We start from the raw sequence: 17,770 nt of genomic DNA, 5'->3' as shown, positions 1-17,770 counted from the left end.
CTTTCTCTTGCATATAACTCCAAACTAACTGATAGCATTTAATGCATCTTTTGTTGCATGCAGGGCGGGGTTTGCATTGTTCTGCGACCTATTGCACTGGTGCTAGGTCTCGACTCACCCTGCTTTGGCTGGCTAAGGATGGAACACAAGATACCTGGTAGTGTGGCCGAGCGGTCCAAGGCGCTGGATTAAGGCTCCAGTCTCTCAGGAGGCGTGGGTTCGAATCCCACCACTGCCAATTGCTACACTTTGCCCAAATGAGTGGTGCAAGAGCTCCATCTGTGATCATCAGACTGAACAGATGATGCTAGTGGATCAACATGCACATTATGTTTTCTCTAATTCCATGGTACTTCTCACATGGGGTGTGCCTACTAATCTTCAAGCGTTGATAAATACTACTACTACAGCTAAATTGCAAGTAGGCTACCCAGGTAAAGCACATAGTTTGGACACATGCATTAACCCAAATGTGAGACAGCGTCAATTGGCAGAGGTGGGGGCTGCCGCCTTGACTTGTGTAAATGCGCCTTCTCTTGTTTCCACAGGTAGTGTGGCCGAGTGGTCAAAGGCGCTGGATTTAGGCTCCAGTCTCTAAGGAGGCGTGGGTTCAAATCCCACCACTGCCAGTACCATTTTAGTAGCCAGTAGAGCGAGTTTGCTTGGCACTCTCTTTGTCCCCGATTCTGGTTGTGGTATTCATGGACAGGCTCTCAAGGTGCAGCTGAGGTGAGGAGCGTTTGCTTTTTGGAAACCTCAGGATTGCACCTTTGCTCTTTGCAGTGATGTGGTCCCTTTGGCTCTGTCAGAGTGTGACCTCAAGTGCACTAAAGTCAGGTGATGATGAGCGTACATGAGAGCAGAGTGGCGCAGCGGAAGCGTGCTGGGCCCATAACCCAGAGGTCGATGGATCGAAACCATCCTCTGCTACTTCTCTAAGCCTTCCTGTGTGTCACCACTGATACGTAGACTGAACTTTACTCCACTTTAATGGAGTCACTGTAGATGGATGGAGGCAAGGCAGCAGGGGATGTCCCAATGCGGGGTTCCTCCAATATGATGCCAGTGTTTTGTCGGAAGTCAATTACAAGGTGCACAATATAACATTTCAACTCAGGAAGAATGTACAAGTCGGGTGATGATAAGGGTACATGAGAGCAGAGTGGCGCAGCGGAAGCGTGCTGGGCCCATAACCCAGAGGTCGATGGATCGAAACCATCCTCTGCTACTTCTCTAAGCCTTCCTGTGTGTCACCACTGATACGTAGGCTGAACTTTACTCCACTTTAATGGAGTCACTGTAGATGGATGGAGGCAAGGCAGCAGGGGATGTCTCAATGCAGGGTTCCTCCAATATGATGCCAGTGTTTTGTCGGAAGTCAATTACAAGGTGCACAATATAACATTTCAACTCAGGAAGAATGTACAAGTCGGGTGATGATAAGGGTACATGAGAGCAGAGTGGCGCAGCGGAAGCGTGCTGGGCCCATAACCCAGAGGTCGATGGATCGAAACCATCCTCTGCTACTTCTGTGAACATTCCTGTGTGACACCGTGAGGTGTAAACTTGACTGGCCATCCACTTTAATGTAAGGACCCTCCTCGTCCATCAGAAGCTGCTTGCTCTCTCAGGCCCTGTCACAGCACCCATGGATGGATGAATGTCACAGCCATTGGTTCTCTCATTATCTTTCTCTTGCATATAACTCCAAACTAACTGATAGCATTTAATGCATCTTTTGTTGCATGCAGGGCGGGGTTTGCATTGTTCTGCGACCTATTGCACTGGTCTCGACTCACCCTGCTTTGGCTGGCTAAGGATGGAACACAAGATACCTGGTAGTGTGGCCGAGCGGTCCAAGGCGCTGGATTAAGGCTCCAGTCTCTCAGGAGGCGTGGGTTCGAAGTGCTACACTTTGCCCACATGAGTGGTGCAAGAGCTCCATCTGTGATCATCAGACTGAACAGATGATGCTAGTGGATCAACATGCACATTTTGTTTTCTCTAATGCCATGGTACTTCTCACATGGGGTGTGCCTACTGTGGCAAGGTGAAGAGGGCCCGGGCGGGGATTGAACCCACACCTCCCGGGCAAGAGTCATGCGCGCTTGCCAGTCACCCAAAGGGACATCCCCTTGGCCAAGTAGCCAGGGCACATGATCAATTGGAGGCATAGTGACAGGACCACCACTGTCACACTACAAATCTTCAAGCGTTGATAAATACTACTACTACAGCTAAACTGCAAGTAGGCTACCCAGGTAAAGCACATAGTTTGTGTGGCGAGGTGGAGTGGTGAGTAGTGGTGAGTGGTTGCCAACAACGCCACCTGGGGAGTTTCGCCCCAGGAAATAGTTACTGCTTTTTATAAAAAATGAAAAAGGTCACGCAGGCTCGAATCACCACAGGGGAGAGTTCAGGTATAAAAAGAATAATAATTTATTGTCACAATATTGTTTCTATAAAACTTCAATAGTTGCCAAAATATTTCACATTCACAAAAGACTGGGCCAAAGAAAGGGGAATGGACAGGGCTGGGCCAGCCACGGCGACCTTAAACCAAACCAAGGGGAAGGAGAAACAAACCAAGAAAAATAATATCACCCGTGACACTGCATACACACGCAATGGAGAAGTGAAGAAGCCACCACCAGGGATTGGGCCGCCGCGCTGGACTACAGCACCTGTCCACAGGGAGAGAGGGAAAAATTAAGATGGCCGCAGTCTAGCTGACCTCCTCACACCCACACACCAAGAACAATTAGATATTATTTATAATACAAAACCAACATAATAAAGTCTTCTTAAAATATTCAAATACAAATTAGAGGAGAACAATTAAACAATTATCAAACCCGCCCCCCCACAAAAGAAAAAGGAAAACAAGTAAGAAAATAAATAAATTGTTAAATGTCTCCGAGGTCACTATCGTCGGCAACAACAATCATTTAATCAAAACCATGTAATCGAGCCAAACAAAACAGCAGCAAACATCATGGTGGCCGATGACCGGAACACACCAGGACGCAGGATAGTGTGCAGAACTAGGAGAGTGGGGGCTGCTGGTTACAGCGCCCCGCTGTAAAGCAAGAGAGAGACAGTGTCACAACTAGCGCAATGATGTAAAACTGCAACAGCAGACAATTAGAGCAGCCTACCTCTGAGCTCTACTGCACCCAACACGCGCCCACCAGAACCGCTCGCTCCCTCCGGCTCACCGCCGCTCCGAGCACTGCAACGGAGCGGGAGGATGAAGCCCCAGGGCCAATAAAAGTAAAACACCAAACAATAACTAACACGGCATGCTTACCTTAGTGATATGACGGGGAGACTCGGGCATGCACGCCAGCCCGCTCACCGAACGCGCAGCACAGCAGAGGCAGAGAGGGAGAACAGCGACCAAACACACCTGTCCCAATCACACACACAGCGTCGCTCCACCAGCTCACCGTTGCTCCAACACTGCAACGGAGCAAAGGGATGAGGCCTCAGGCCCAATAACAGCAAACACAAACCAGCAAATATGCAGAATTCCTACCTTAATGATACGACAGGAGGACACAAACAAGCACGCTGGCCAGCTCACCGGACGCACCGCACAGCAGAAGCAGAGAGGGAAAATGTCGACCAACACAGCTGTTTTAATCACCTAACAGTGCCGTCCCCCCATTAACCTGCGCCAGGCTGACACAGCGCCATGCAGTGACCAGGAGGGAGATGACTCACCCGGTCACATTTGGACACATGCATTAACCCCAATGTGAGACAGCGTCAATTGGCAGAGGTGGGGGCTGCCGCCTTGACTTGCGTAAATGCGCCTTCTCTTGTTTCCAAAGGTAGTGTGGCCGAGTGGTCAAAGGCGCTGGATTTAGGCTCCAGTCTCTAAGGAGGCGTGGGTTCAAATCCCACCACTGCCAGTACCATGTTAGTAGCCAGTAGAGCGAGTTTGCTTGGCACTCTCTTTGTCCCCGATTCTGGTTGTGGTATTCATGGACAGGCTCTCAAGGTGCAGCTGAGGTGAGGAGCGTTTGCTTTTTGGAAACCTCAGGATTGCACCTTTGCTCTTTGCAGTGATGTGGTCCCTTTGGCTCTGTCAGAGTGTGACCTCAAGTGCACTAAAGTCAGGTGATGATGAGCGTACATGAGAGCAGAGTGGCGCAGCGGAAGTGTGCTGGGCCCATAACCCAGAGGTCGATGCATCGAAACCATCCTCTGCTACTTCTCTAAGCCTTCCTGTGTGTCACCACTGATACGTAGACTGAACTTTACTCCACTTTAATGGAGTCACTGTAGATGGATGGAGGCAAGGCAGCAGGGGATGTCTCAATGCGGGGTTCCTCCAATATGATGCCAGTGTTTTGTCGGAAGTCAATTACAAGGTGCACAATATAACATTTCAACTCAGGAAGAATGTACAAGTCGGGTGATGATAAGAGTACATGAGAGCAGAGTGGCGCAGCGGAAGCGTGCTGTGCCCATAACCCAGAGGTCGATGGATCGAAACCATCCTCTGCTACTTCTGTGAACATTCCTGTGTGACACCGTGAGGTGTAAACTTGACTGGCCATCCACTTTAATGTAGGGACCCTAATCGTCCATCAGAAGCTGCTTGCTCTCTCAGGCCCTGTCGCAGCACCCATGGATGGATGAATGTCACAGCCATTGGTTCTCTCATTATCTTTCTCTTGCATATAACTCCAAACTAACTGATGGCATTTAATGCATCTTTTGTTGCATGCAGGGCGGGGTTTGCATTGTTCTGCGACCTATTGCACTGGTGCTAGGTCTCGACTCACCCTGCTTTGGCTGGCTAAGGATGGAACACAAGATACCTGGTAGTGTGGCCGAGCGGTCCAAGGCGCTGGATTAAGGCTCCAGTCTCTCAGGAGGCGTGGGTTCGAATCCCACCACTGCCAATTGCTACACTTTGCCCACATGAGTGGTGCAAGAGCTCCATCTGTGATCATCAGACTGAACAGATGATGCTAGTGGATCAACGTGCACATTATGTTTTCTCTAATTCCATGGTACTTCTTACATGGGGTGTGCCTTACTAATCTTCAAGCGTTGATAAATACTACTACTACAGCTAAACTGCAAGTAGGCTACCCAGGTAAAGCACATAGTTTGGACACATGCATTAACCCAAATGTGAGACAGCGTCAATTGGCAGAGGTGGGGGCTGCCGCCTTGACTTGCGTAAATGCGCCTTCTCTTGTTTCCACAGGTAGTGTGGCCGAGTGGTCAAAGGCGCTGGATTTAGGCTCCAGTCTCTAAGGAGGCGTGGGTTCAAATCCCACTACTGCCAGTACCATGTTAGTAGCCAGTAGAGCGAGTTTGCTTGGCAGTTTGTCCCCGATTCTGGTTGTGGTATACATGGACAGGCTCTCAAGGTGCAGCTGAGGTGAAGAGCGTTTGCTTTTTGGAAACCTCAGGATTGCACCTTTGCTCATTGCAGTGATGTGGTCCCTTTGGCTCTGTCAGAGTGTGACCTCAAGTGCACTAAAGTCAGGTGATGATGAGCGTACATGAGAGCAGAGTGGCGCAGCGGAAGCGTGCTGGGCGCATAACCCAGAGGTCGATGGATGGAAACCATCCTCTGCTACTTCTCTAAGCCTTCCTGTGTGTCACCACTGATACGTAGACTGAACTTTACTCCACTTTAATGGAGTCACTGTAGATGGATGGAAGCAAGGCAGCAGGGGATGTCCCAATGCGGGGTTCCTCCAATATGATGCCAGTGTTTTGTCGGAAGTTAATTACAAGGTGCACAATATAACATTTCAACTCAGGAAGAATGTACAAGTCGGGTGATGATAAGGGTTCTGTGAACATATCTGTGTGACACCATGAGGTGTAAACTTGACTGACCATCCACTTTAATGTAAGGACCCTCCTCATCCATCAGAAGCTGCTTGCTCTCTCAGGCCCTGTCACAGCACCCATGGATGGATGAATGTCACAGCCATTGGTTCTCTCATTATCTTTCTCTTGCAGATAACTCCAAACTAACTGATGGCATTTAATGCATCTTTTGTTGCATGCAGGGCGGGGTTTTCATTGTTCTGCGACCTATAATTGCACTGGTGCTAGGTCTCGACTCACCCTGCTTTGGCTGGCTAAGGATGGAACACAAGATACCTGGTAGTGTGGCCGAGTGGTCCAAGGCGCTGGATTAAGGCTCCAGTCTCTCAGGAGGCGTGGGTTCGAATCCCACCACTGCCAATTGCTACACTTTGCCCACATGAGTGGTGCAAGAGCTCCATCTGTGATCATCAGACTGAACAGATGATGCTAGTGGATCAACGTGCACATTATGTTTTCTCTAATTCCATGGTACTTCTTACATGGGGTGTGCCTTACTAATCTTCAAGCGTTGATAAATACTACTACTACAGCTAAACTGCAAGTAGGCTACCCAGGTAAAGCACATAGTTTGGACACATGCATTAACCCAAATGTCGGACAGCGTCAATTGGCAGAGGTGGGGGCTGCCGCCTTGACTTGTGTAAATGCGCCTTCTCTTGTTTCCACAGGTAGTGTGGACGAGTGGTCAAAGGCGCTGGATTCAGGCTCCAGTCTCTAAGGAGGCGTGGGTTCAAATCCCACCACTGACAGTACCATGTTAGCCAGTAGAGCGAGTTTGCTTGGCACTCTCTTTGTCCCTGATTCTGGTTGTGGTATTCATGGACAGGCTCTCAAGGTGCAGCTGAGGTGAGGAGCGTTTGCTTTTTGGAAACCTCAGGATTGCACCTTTGCTCTTTGCAGTGATGTGGTCCCTTTGGCTCTGTCAGAGTGTGACCTCAAGTGCACTAAAGTCAGGTGATGATGAGCGTACATGAGAGCAGAGTGGCGCAGCGGAAGCGTGCTGGGCCCATAACCCAGAGGTCGATGGATTGAAACCATCCTCTGCTACTTCTCTAAGCCTTCCTGTGTGTCACCACTGATACGTAGACTGAACTTTACTCCACTTTGATGGAGTCACTGTAGATGGATGGAGGCAAGGCAGCAGGGGATGTCCCAATGCGGGGTTCCTCCAATATGATGCCAGTGTTTTGTCGGAAGTTAATTACAAGGTGCACAATATAACATTTCAACTCAGGAAGAATGTACAAGTCGGGTGATGATAAGGGTACATGAGAGCAGAGTGGCGCAGCGGAAGCGTGCTGGGCCCATAACCCAGAGGTCGATGGATCGAAACCATCCTCTGCTACTTATGTGAACATTCCTGTGTGACACCGTGAGGTGTAAACTTGACTGGCCATCCACTTTAATGTAGAGACCCTCCTCGTCCATCAGAAGCTGCTTGCTCTCTCAGGCCCTGTCACAGCACCCATGGATGGATGAATGTCACAGCCATTGGTTCTCTCATTATCTTTCTCTTGCATATAACTCCAAACTGACTGATGGCATTTAATGCATCTTTTGTTGCATGCAGGGCGGGGTTTGCATTGTTCTGCGACCTATTGCACTGGTGCTAGGTCTCGACTCACCCTGCTTTGGGTGGCTAAGGATGGAATACAAGATACCTGGTAGTGTGGCCGAGCGGTCCAAGGCGCTGGATTAAGGCTCTAGTCTCTCAGGAGGCGTGGGTTCGAATCCCACCACTGCCAATTGCTACACTTTGCCCACATGAGTGGTGCAAGAGCTCCATCTGTGATCATCAGACTAAACAGATGATGCTAGTGGATCAACATGCAAATTATGTTTTCTCTAATTCCATGGTACTTCTCACATGGGGTGTGCCTTACTAATCTTCAAACGTTGATAAATACTACTACTACAGCTAAACTGCAAGTAGGCTACCCAGGTAAAGCACATAGTTTGGACACATGCATTAACCCAAATGTGAGACAGCGTCAATTGACAGAGGTGGGGGCTGCCGCCTTGACTTGCGTAAATGCGCCTTCTCTTGTTTCCACAGGTAGTGTGGCCGAGTGGTCAAAGGCGCTGGATTTAGGCTCCAGTCTCTAAGGAGGCATGGGTTCAAATCCCACCACTGCCAGTACCATGTTAGCCAGTAGAGCGAGTTTGCTTGGCAGTCTCTTTGTCCCCGATTCTGGTTGTGGTATTCATGGACAGGCTCTCAAGGTGCAGCTGAGGTGAGGAGCGTTTGCTGTTTGGAAACCTCAGGATTGCACCTTTGCTCTTTGCAGTGATGTGGTCCCTTTGGCTCTGTCAGAGTGTGACCTCAAGTGCACTAAAGTCAGGTGATGATGAGCGTACATGAGAGCAGAGTGGCGCAGCGGAAGCGTGCTGGGCCCATAACCCAGAGGTCGATGGATCGAAACCATCCTCTGCTACTTCTCTAAGCCTTCCTGTGTGTCACCACTGATACGTAGACTGAACTTTAATGGAGTCACTGTAGATGGATGGAGGCAAGGCAGCAGGGGATGTCCCAATGCGGGGTTCCCCCAATATGATGCCAGTGTTTTGTCGGAAGTCAATTACAAGGTGCACAATATAACATTTCAACTCAGGAAGAATGTACAAGTCAGGTGATAATAAGTGTACATAAGAGCAGAGTGGCGCAGAGGAAGCGTGCTGGGCCCATAACCCAGAGGTCGATGGATCGAAACCATCCTCTGCTACTTCTCTAAGCCTTCCTGTGTGTCACCACTGATACATAGACTGGACTGGTCTTCCACTTTAATGGGTGCTCACCATTAACAAATAATTACAGTACAATGTCACGGAAAAGTCAATTTCCACTAGTTCAACCCCAACCAAGTATTGAGTGCATATATTTCATTTCGTTGAGTGCAACATTTCTATATAAATGCTTAAAAAAAAAAATACTTTGCAATATTTCAATTTTGGAGATACTGAATTTTAGGTCTTCACTGACTGTTAGTTATAATTATTACTATTAAAATAAACTGAATGAATAAAGACATGGGATGTTGCATTCAGTGTGTAATGGACATATGTTAGTTTCACTTTAATTGAACACATTCTACATCGCGGAGGCGACGTCTTTCCACTTAGGGCTTCCTTCACCTCTGAAACGGGGCAGAGCTCCGTGGGAAACACCTGCCTGACACAGCAACGTACGTAGGGAACCGTGCATGTCCGTGGCGCACAGCTCCACGGACATGCATGGGGGGAAAAAAAACGGTGTCGGCGTCGCAGAATGCACGTGGCTCCGCACCACTTTGGCATGTCGCGCGTCTACATTGGAAGATAATAGGTAGGCTGTTATCAGTATCAGAGGCAAGCATGAATGAGTTCGCCTCAGTTTCACGTGATTGTCACTGTCAGCCTGTTAGAAAAACATTTTACTGACCCGAGCTGAGACGCTGAGACACCCCCCCCCCCCCAAAGAAAAAAACAAAAAACTCTTCGGATCTGAATGATTCACACAAGTCCCCTAATTGGTCATGAAAAAAGCGAGTTGCGCTTTTTGCCGGACCAGGAAGAGGACGGACGAACCAGGGAGAGGAGCTTCCGCTACAAACAAGCTTGAAATATAGTCTTATTTAATTTTTTTTGGAATAATTTCACATTTCGGGGCTTCAATACAAGACGGACATTACATACGAGCAGCATGGAGGTATTTGGATGTTTTTTAATGTGTCATGGTGGACATGCACTGCTACGCCGAGACCCCTGTAACTCAGAGAAGCCACGGATAACTCTGAAACTTCTCCCAGCCCTTAGTCGACATGAGGGTGAATGGGTGAGTGAATTTTGAGTGAACTATCCCTTTGATATTTATTAGGGATCGATTTGTGTTTTTTTCAGGGCTAATTCCTATACTGATTATTAGTACTCAAGGAAACCAATAACCAGTATTTAGAACAAATATTCATTTGCAGTAGATATGAACATTTTCGTGTCAAAACACACCTGGGATGAGACAATGTTTGTTTTTGTATACCTTTTTGAAAATCTGTTTGTCGGATGACACATACTCCAGCACAGATCTTGGCTAAAATCTCTTTAAGCAATACATTTGATTATCCTAAAACAAACAGTGCAGGCATCCTCCAGTAGTATAAAAGTTCACTGAAAAAAAAATTAATAAATAAAATAGTTGAAGTAAGAACTGAAGTGTACTAGCAGTCTGATGCTGCATAGGCTTCAGAGTTCAATCACATGTACCGTGTAGCCAATCAGTGATGGCCATGGGAGGGACATGGTTACCAAGCCAAGAGAGGTGACCTCAGGCAGAGAGATGGCTGCTTCAGAGCCAAAGGAGTTGTATTTTTTGGGTATCAGTGAAAAAACGGCCAATATTGATTGTCATTAAAATGCCGAATATCGTCCGATATTATCGACCACGCCGATAATCAGTTGACTACCTAATTAAAATATCTGTTTTGTATGAAGTTTATGCACATTTGCCTTTCCAGAAAAAATTACCTGCATAACATATTATATTGGTTTAGACCTCCAACAACATTTTTTATTCTTCAGTCTTTCATTTCATTGACATTTGATCCACAAACCCTCCAACCACAAACAGTCAGCTCCACAGATGTACCAGTTACTTTTTATTGAGTCATACTGCCAACGTTTAGAATTACAACAGGAGACACTTTGGATTCCTTCTCACCTTTGCAACAGGGGAGATTTAGCTTTTCAAGAGCACATGTAGCTTTGATTAAAAACAGCGGAGCAAGGACTTCCTTCTCTTTATTCCAGGAGAAACGTGTCAATTAAAAGTCTCATTTGAAAAACAAGGGTCAAATAAACAAAGAACTGAAAATGCTCCCAGCAACACATTCGACTCAAGGCATAAAAAAACAGAGTTTATAAATAAATAAAGTGGATTAAAGTTAAAGAATATAAAATAAAGCTTCTGCTGGGCAGATCAACACTATATACATTATCTTACAAAGGCAGAACATTACAGTTTGAACACAGGATGTGACATGGTAATGTGAGACAGTTCTGCAGGCCTGGATTTAGATAAAAGCAAAAGAAAATACATTCAGATCTAAGAGAACACCTCGTGTGTGGATATCTTATAGGTGTGTGAGACAGCAGATACATTTCCATTTAGTGAATTAAGTGGAACGATGTAATATATAAAGCTGTTTCAATGCCTCCATCTACAAAAGAAGTTGAGCCAGCTGACAGATGAAAGCATACTGCTGCTGCAGGAGAACAGAGGACACGTTTACTATCATGTCTTCTTCAACTTTTTATCACAAGACCTAAAAAGGCTTTTATGAATCCTCAGGTAATGAAACCTGCTCTGTCTCAGAGGGAGCGCGTAAACCTTCAGTTCAAGTAAAGACGGAGGAATTTAACAAAGTGGAAGGTGAAGAGTTGAATATTTAATATGTGACCTGAGCTCGGCTGGATGAAGCTGATGAAAATCTGAATTTGTTTTGAGTTGAGACGCGGTTGGAGCCGGGCTGTGCCCCTGAATACAGAGGAGGGAAACGCTCACACTTTTTTTTTCCAGGTAAAAGGAATTTACAGTCTCAAAACACTCCCTCTGACAACTTCTAAATCACTGCTCCAGCAATGTGGCTTGAGGAATAACTGTCAAATGTGGCTCTGTGTTGGTACTTGCTTGCGGCGGTAATGTTCGACAGCCTATGCAGAGCGAAGCAGAGGAGAAAACAGAGCACTCAGAAGTCCTGCAGCAGCAGAGGACAGTGAAGGGTCAGAGCCGGGCCGGTTGTTAATCTGAAGTATAGGAGAGGAGTGATGATTTGGTGATGACTCAGTGTAGAATGTTGCCCTTGGGGGAAACGGCAGAACCGCGGCTCCGAGTTCAACTGGAGAGGAGGACTAGTTGCTCAGTATGCAAAATCATGGATGTGGAGCAGAGGTGGTGAGTCGCACCGCATCTCTCAATCTAAAATACCAAGTTTCTATCGTAACAGGAAATGTGGTGCATCAAGACGGAATTGTATTTTCAATCAATCATCAAACCAAAAACTTTCCAGCATGTGTACTAATTCCCCAGACCTGTGTGTGCTTCACTTTTCACTGCGGCGACATTACATGGCTGTATTCCAAGAGAGGCTTGTCTCTCAGCTCTGGTTCAGTTCATATTCACACTTGCTTGTTTTAACTGAAGGAGACGGAAACATGAAGCCACGTGACCCGACAGGTAACTTATTGATTGGATGGCTGCCAGCGGGAAAACTCACAACAAATGATGCAGCACTTTACTGAAACCATATGTCCACTGGGGTCACACGGAGCTCAGAGATATGTTCACAATTTGGCAGTGACAAACAAACAGGAAGGGAGTGGGTGTGTTCTGAAGAGTCAGTTATTCACTGCTGCTTATACAGATCAACTGTATGAGGATTCAAAAATTAGACAAAACTACACGAGTAAAAGTGCCTGCTTAAATCATGTATCTACTGCGGTTGATCATTTTGCTTTGAGTCCACTGGCTCCACTCTTTTGTTACCTGTCAGTTCATATGACCTATGTTGATACGTTGGTTTGTTTGTAATAAATCAAACCAGAAATAAAAGGCTTTGTTTTTCTGTGTCAAAGTGACCTTAGTGACAAGTCAGCACTGAAACCTCTACCTTCACTTCTCATGCTCTCGTAAAAAGCCATGAAAGCATAGTAATTCCTATGCATTTTAAAGGGATAGTTAAGCTTTTTTGAAGTGGGGTTGTATGATCTATAAATACCCATTAAGTACACTAGATGCAGTTTAAAGGTCTCTGCACTCCCCCACTGAGAAATTGCGCTGCACTGTTGTCAATGAGGGACGATTAATAGCCACCTCCAAGAAGTTCCGTCTCAAAATAATACACCAGTTCGATTCGAGTACGATCTAAAGTAAAAATGTACAATGCATCAGCTGGTCGGAAAAATCTATTTTTTATCTGGAACTAACCAACTCACTCAGTACTCCTTGGTATTCCTCCACAGAGTCAGGCTCCGCAACATGCTGTATCACTCCGCCTATCAGCTGTTTAGATCAGCAGTGTGAAGAGGTGGAGTGATACAGCGTGTTGCAGAACCTGACTCTGTGGAAGAATACTGAAGGAGTTAGTTAGTTCCAGATAAAAAAACAACAACTTTTTTCTGACCAGCTGATGCATTGAAAATTTTTACTTTATATCGTACTCTTGAACTGGTGTATTATTTTGAGACGGGACTTCTAGTAGGTGGCGAAAATGCGAAAATGTGACAACAGTGTACTGCCTGTGTCTGGGTGCAGCGTGATGCGCCGGTGTTTCTCAGTGGGGGGAGAGCAAAGACCTTTCTACTGCATCTAGTGTACATAATGGGCATTTGTAGCTCATACAACCCCACTTCAAAAAAGCTGAACTATCCCTTTAAAGATGGTCAATTTCAAGTGAACTGAATGGGAATGAAGTCATGTATTTTCTCAGGAGCCCCTCGGGAGGTCTAAGAAGCCAGCACATAGATTCATAAGCACAGCGGGCTGGGGCCACATCCCAGATGACTGATAATATGTGTCCCTCCATGGTCACACGGCGCCGTCGCTCTCAGTAGTAGGTGCACCAGTTGCTGCAGTCGCTCGGCATCAGGCCGCCAGTGATGAGCAGGATCAGGTCTACGAACCACCAGATCCCCAGACCGCCCAGCGTGAGCAGCTTCCCCACGGCGGTGCCGGTGTGGCCCAGGCAGAAACGGTCCACCCCGAAACAGCCCAGGAAGAAGGAGTAGAGCAGTGTGGTGATGAAATAGTGTCCGGTGTATCTGTGGGAAACAAACGGCAAAAAAGGTAGGAGGTGTCATTTAAAGCCTGGTGGGAGGAGATAAAAACATCTGATCAAAAGTTACATTGATTTCAGCAATATTTAACAAACTGAATCTGAACAAGTTCATGCTGGTTATGATAGAAAGCTGTCAGTGTATCATAGTTTGTTGCGTGTTTGGCAGCAAAAGGGACTAACACTGTATTAGGCAGGTGGTCAGAATGTTAGGCCTGATCGGTGTGAGCAGACACAAGATTTTAGAACGAGCTGGTGCAGATTAACACTTGAGAGGGAGCGGGCACGATGAAAACAACACCTGTTCTTTGTGGAAACTGTCTGAGCAGGTTCTACAGATTATGGGCTTCACAAAGGAACATTTTTTTTTTATCCAAGTGCTGGATTGCAGCAGCGTTTCTGCACTCGTGCTGCTCCCACTGTGTCCTGTCAGTGCACATCCCTGATCTCTGTGCAGAGCTGCTGGCTGAGTATGGCGCTTATACGTTTGTACACATTGCCATCTAGTGGTCATCATGATTATGTAAGTAATGTATGTAAGATTTTTATCTGAATGACAGTTTTTCCTCCATTTTTTTGGCTCATTTCTTGAAACAGAAATTACATCCTAAAAACAACATGGACAAACCTCCAAACCACTTGGCAACTGTTCACAATAGAATTGAATTTCTCATTCATTTCATCAAAGTCATCACATGCACAATAGTCTGTTCAATTGTCAAAATTAGTCAAGAACATAATACCAAAATACCATATATTTATTTACAGCACTGTAGGCTACTTATAATTGTCCTTGTTTTTTGTTTATGTGTTTATACAGTATATTATTCTGTTTACATTTTCTTTTTAATCTGATGTATGGAAGTTACTTTATGTGTGTGACTAAAAATGGTTACAGTTTCCTTGGCAGTATGAGTGCAATGTGTGATGTCAAACCTTGGAGGCCACTCCAGTTTTTTAGTTTTATACACAATTGTATTCTGTTAGCTAGACAAAAAGAAAACAAAAACTAGTACAGTAACCATTGCGAATGAAGGACTGGGCTAAGACTGAGAGGTGGACATTGACCTGCAGTGCTCACACAATGCCAAAGGGATGATGCATTCTGGGGCACTGACTATTTATATGAGAAAATAATTTAGTTTTGACACGAGTGAACTGTTTTAGGAGAGATATGAGCTTTTGCAAGTGATCTATCGGTGTCATGCTGAACGGTAACACTGTTTTGCCAAATGAGTTTTGAGAATGTAATTTCTGTTTCAAGGAATAAGCCAAACCAATGGAGAAAAACTGGAACTGGAACAGTTGCAAGCACTGTGTGTTCATGAACATCTTCATTTAAACTGTGGACTGTGTTCTAGACTAGAGGATGTGTGGCCTCATACTGTAACAGGCTCTCTGTAATTACATCTCACCAACCAAAAAAGACAGATTAGAAAAGTATCGTTTGGTTACATTGTATTTTTGTATTGTCTGAAAGATTTTATAGGTTTAGTGTGTTGTTAAATTATTCAAGTCACATGACTTAATTAATGCAGTATTTTAATTAATGACGTATCACTGTAACAGTGCTCACACACAAAAGAGCCTTCACATGACAAAGCTGGATATTAAACATGTTAAAATAAATCTTTGTAGAAGGATGTTGGAATAGGAATAACATAAGAATATTAAGCAATGATAATAAAGACACACAACAACTCTTAACTGATATTGTATCTGTGGACCTTATGACTAAGTGACAAGATGCTAATTGTTTGATTCTTTTTTTTAAACGAGTGTTACCTCTCTGATCACTTCTTAGATTTTTTTTTCTCACACAAAGTGTTAATTGTGTGATTACTCCATTTTTTAATTCTCAAATTCTTTGTTTGTCCAATCACATCGCAATTGCAGCTTTTAAAATCTGAGTAGCTGAATAAAGTTGAATTTGTCTGTTTTTTGTTGTTGTTGTTGTTTTTAATTATTACAATAAAATATGAATTGTTTTGTGTGTTCCAGTGTGCTTCCCCTTACTTGATGCAGGGCACTTCCCCTCTGAGGAACTCTCTGGGTCCAGCACACTCAATATTATCCAGTGCAGTGCACACAACAGCAGTGTAGTTCACTTCTTTCTCTGTCTGGCCACCCCACTGGAGAAAATAAATATTTATTAAACACTATTAAATTCATAATGTTATATCTGTTGGGAAAGCAACTCTTACCCCAACACACCCATAACCCAGCTCCTGGCGGGCACTGAGATTGCCTGCATGATCCACAGGGTCTTGACAGTAGATGAATTCCTCCGGCCTGCATTAGACATTTTAAGGAATAAAAACAAAGACAGAGTGAGGGACATAGTTAATAACTGCCATTGACAGAACTGGCAACTGACACCAAGTCAGTAATAGATTTGTAGTTAGGTAGAGAGAGCACACATCAAACGCAAGTCATTTGTCTGCGACTTATGACCAACTGCTTATTATTATTATTATGACATCACATCTGACTTAACAACTTCAACAGCACATCACATGACAATGGCAATGTAAAGAAATATATTCGCACACGTTTACACCGCAGACACACACAAAGCCCAACAAAAAGTAAGCCTACTAAATACTGCAAAAAAATTATATAAAAAAAAAAAGTTAAGAAAGTGGCATTAAAGGGATAGTTCAACATTTTGGCAAATTCGCCTATTGCCATAATCCTTGTAGTCATAGAGGGAGATGCATACCTTTAATTATCAGTGCATGTTTTTTTTTAGATCAGCGGGACAGAGACGTGAGCTGCTCAGCTAACATAATGGAGGATAATGGTACAGGTCCCTCAACTCATCAAATACACAATCCAACAACTCCAAAACGCTCTCGTGGACAAGTTGGGACCTGAACATTCACCATGCTAGTATGAGATAAGCATGTAACATTAGGAGACAGAGTTGTTTTTGAGACAAATGCAGCCAGAACTATATTCCACGGCTGCTGGGCGGAGTGATTTCAAAAGCGCAAGTAGTTTTGAGTATTTGCTTCATGTCATGTATCATATTGTTAAATGATTATACATGATTATTTCATAGCACGGTGAATGTGCATGTCACAACTTGTCCACAAGAGTGTTTTGGGTGTTGGATTGTATATTTGATGAGTTTGATGAGGGACAGAGGACCTGTACCGTTCACCTAAAGGTAATGAACCTATCCCTATTATCTAGATCTATCCCTAAAATGTTATGGATTCAAATTGAGTGAGGAATAAACTGGATTATAGCTCTTCAACCCTAGAGAAACACATTGTTTTAGGCTAACCCATAATGTTCCATGAGTTAAACAACATCATGAAGCATCACATCACTATTATCACTACGCAAGAGGAGCTGGAGGAGCTGCTGTGTGTGTAATGGCTCATTGATGTTCAGCTGAACAGGGTCTGTTGTGTCACAACAGCAGCTGTGCGTTGTCAACATTAGCTGAAGCCAACATGCTAACGCTAGCCTTGAAGCAAGAAGAGTGCAGAGCGCGTGACTCACAGGTAACTGCAGAGGACGACCGGGGACGGGGGTCTGTACTCGAACCTGTCCGTGTCATTCATACTGTCCACCGGTACGTTGTCGGGGGACTCCTCGTCGAAGGTGAAGTCGGTGGCTCCCTGGCTGGGAGAAGCAGCAGGAGTCTCCACTGTGGTCGAGTTCTGAGAGTGAATTCCCTCCAGACATTGTAACAGAATGACCGTCAGCAGCAGCAGGAACTGTCCGCACAGCAGGATGTAACTCACCGAAATCATTGTTACTCTCAAAACACCGCATTAATCCTCGTTAAATGTCCATTCATGGTGGTAAAGTGGCGTACGACCGTTTTGTTTGGGCCTCGGCCGTTTGTTGTCTCGTCGCAATGACGTCGTCAAAAAGCGCCCGGATGAAACCGACCACGCGCAGACGTAACCCGTTGGAAGCCATCTTGGGTCGGTTGTTCTGACTTTGGACGAGTGAGGTGAGTGATCCGGTCGTCTTCTCCAATAAAAGTACTCACAACTCGTTGAAATGGTGACCGATTTTTAAACGGTTTCGTTTATTGTGATCGTTATTAGCGTAGTTTTGATACTGGGCGTCTTCATTCA

The 17,770-nt window shown here is 45.2% G+C and overlaps 1 protein-coding gene across 1 annotated transcript; it reads right to left on the bottom strand.

Annotated features, from left to right (window-relative positions):
- Positions 1–10,460: 10,460 nt before the first annotated feature.
- Positions 10,461–17,531, bottom strand: tm2d2 (TM2 domain containing 2). The gene is made up of 4 exons (XM_083979108.1): positions 17,184–17,531; positions 15,875–15,962; positions 15,687–15,802; positions 10,461–13,656 (listed from the first exon to the last, which is right to left on the bottom strand). The coding sequence occupies exons 1-4, from the start codon at positions 17,435–17,437 to the stop codon at positions 13,443–13,445; spliced, it is 672 nt and encodes a 223-aa protein (XP_083835234.1). The 5' UTR covers positions 17,438–17,531; the 3' UTR covers positions 10,461–13,442.
- Positions 17,532–17,770: the final 239 nt, after the last annotated feature.

Source organism: Trachurus trachurus (genome assembly GCF_905171665.1).
Source record: "Trachurus trachurus genome assembly, chromosome: 9".
Lineage (NCBI taxonomy): Eukaryota > Metazoa > Chordata > Actinopteri > Carangiformes > Carangidae > Trachurus > Trachurus trachurus.
This window is presented reverse-complemented; position numbering and strand designations above follow the sequence as displayed.

Bases quoted from the DNA above. Each gene is read 5' to 3' on its own strand.
- tm2d2 (XM_083979108.1), bottom strand. From the start codon at position 17,437: ATGATTTCGGTGAGTTACATCCTGCTGTGCGGACAGTTCCTGCTGCTG. The intron at 15,963-17,183 runs GTGAGTCACGCG...TGTCTAATGCAG, and splicing joins GTCGTCCTCTGCAGTTACCT to GCCGGAGGAATTCATCTACT. The intron at 15,803-15,874 runs GTAAGAGTTGCT...TATTTTCTCCAG, and splicing joins TGGGTTATGGGTGTGTTGGG to TGGGGTGGCCAGACAGAGAA.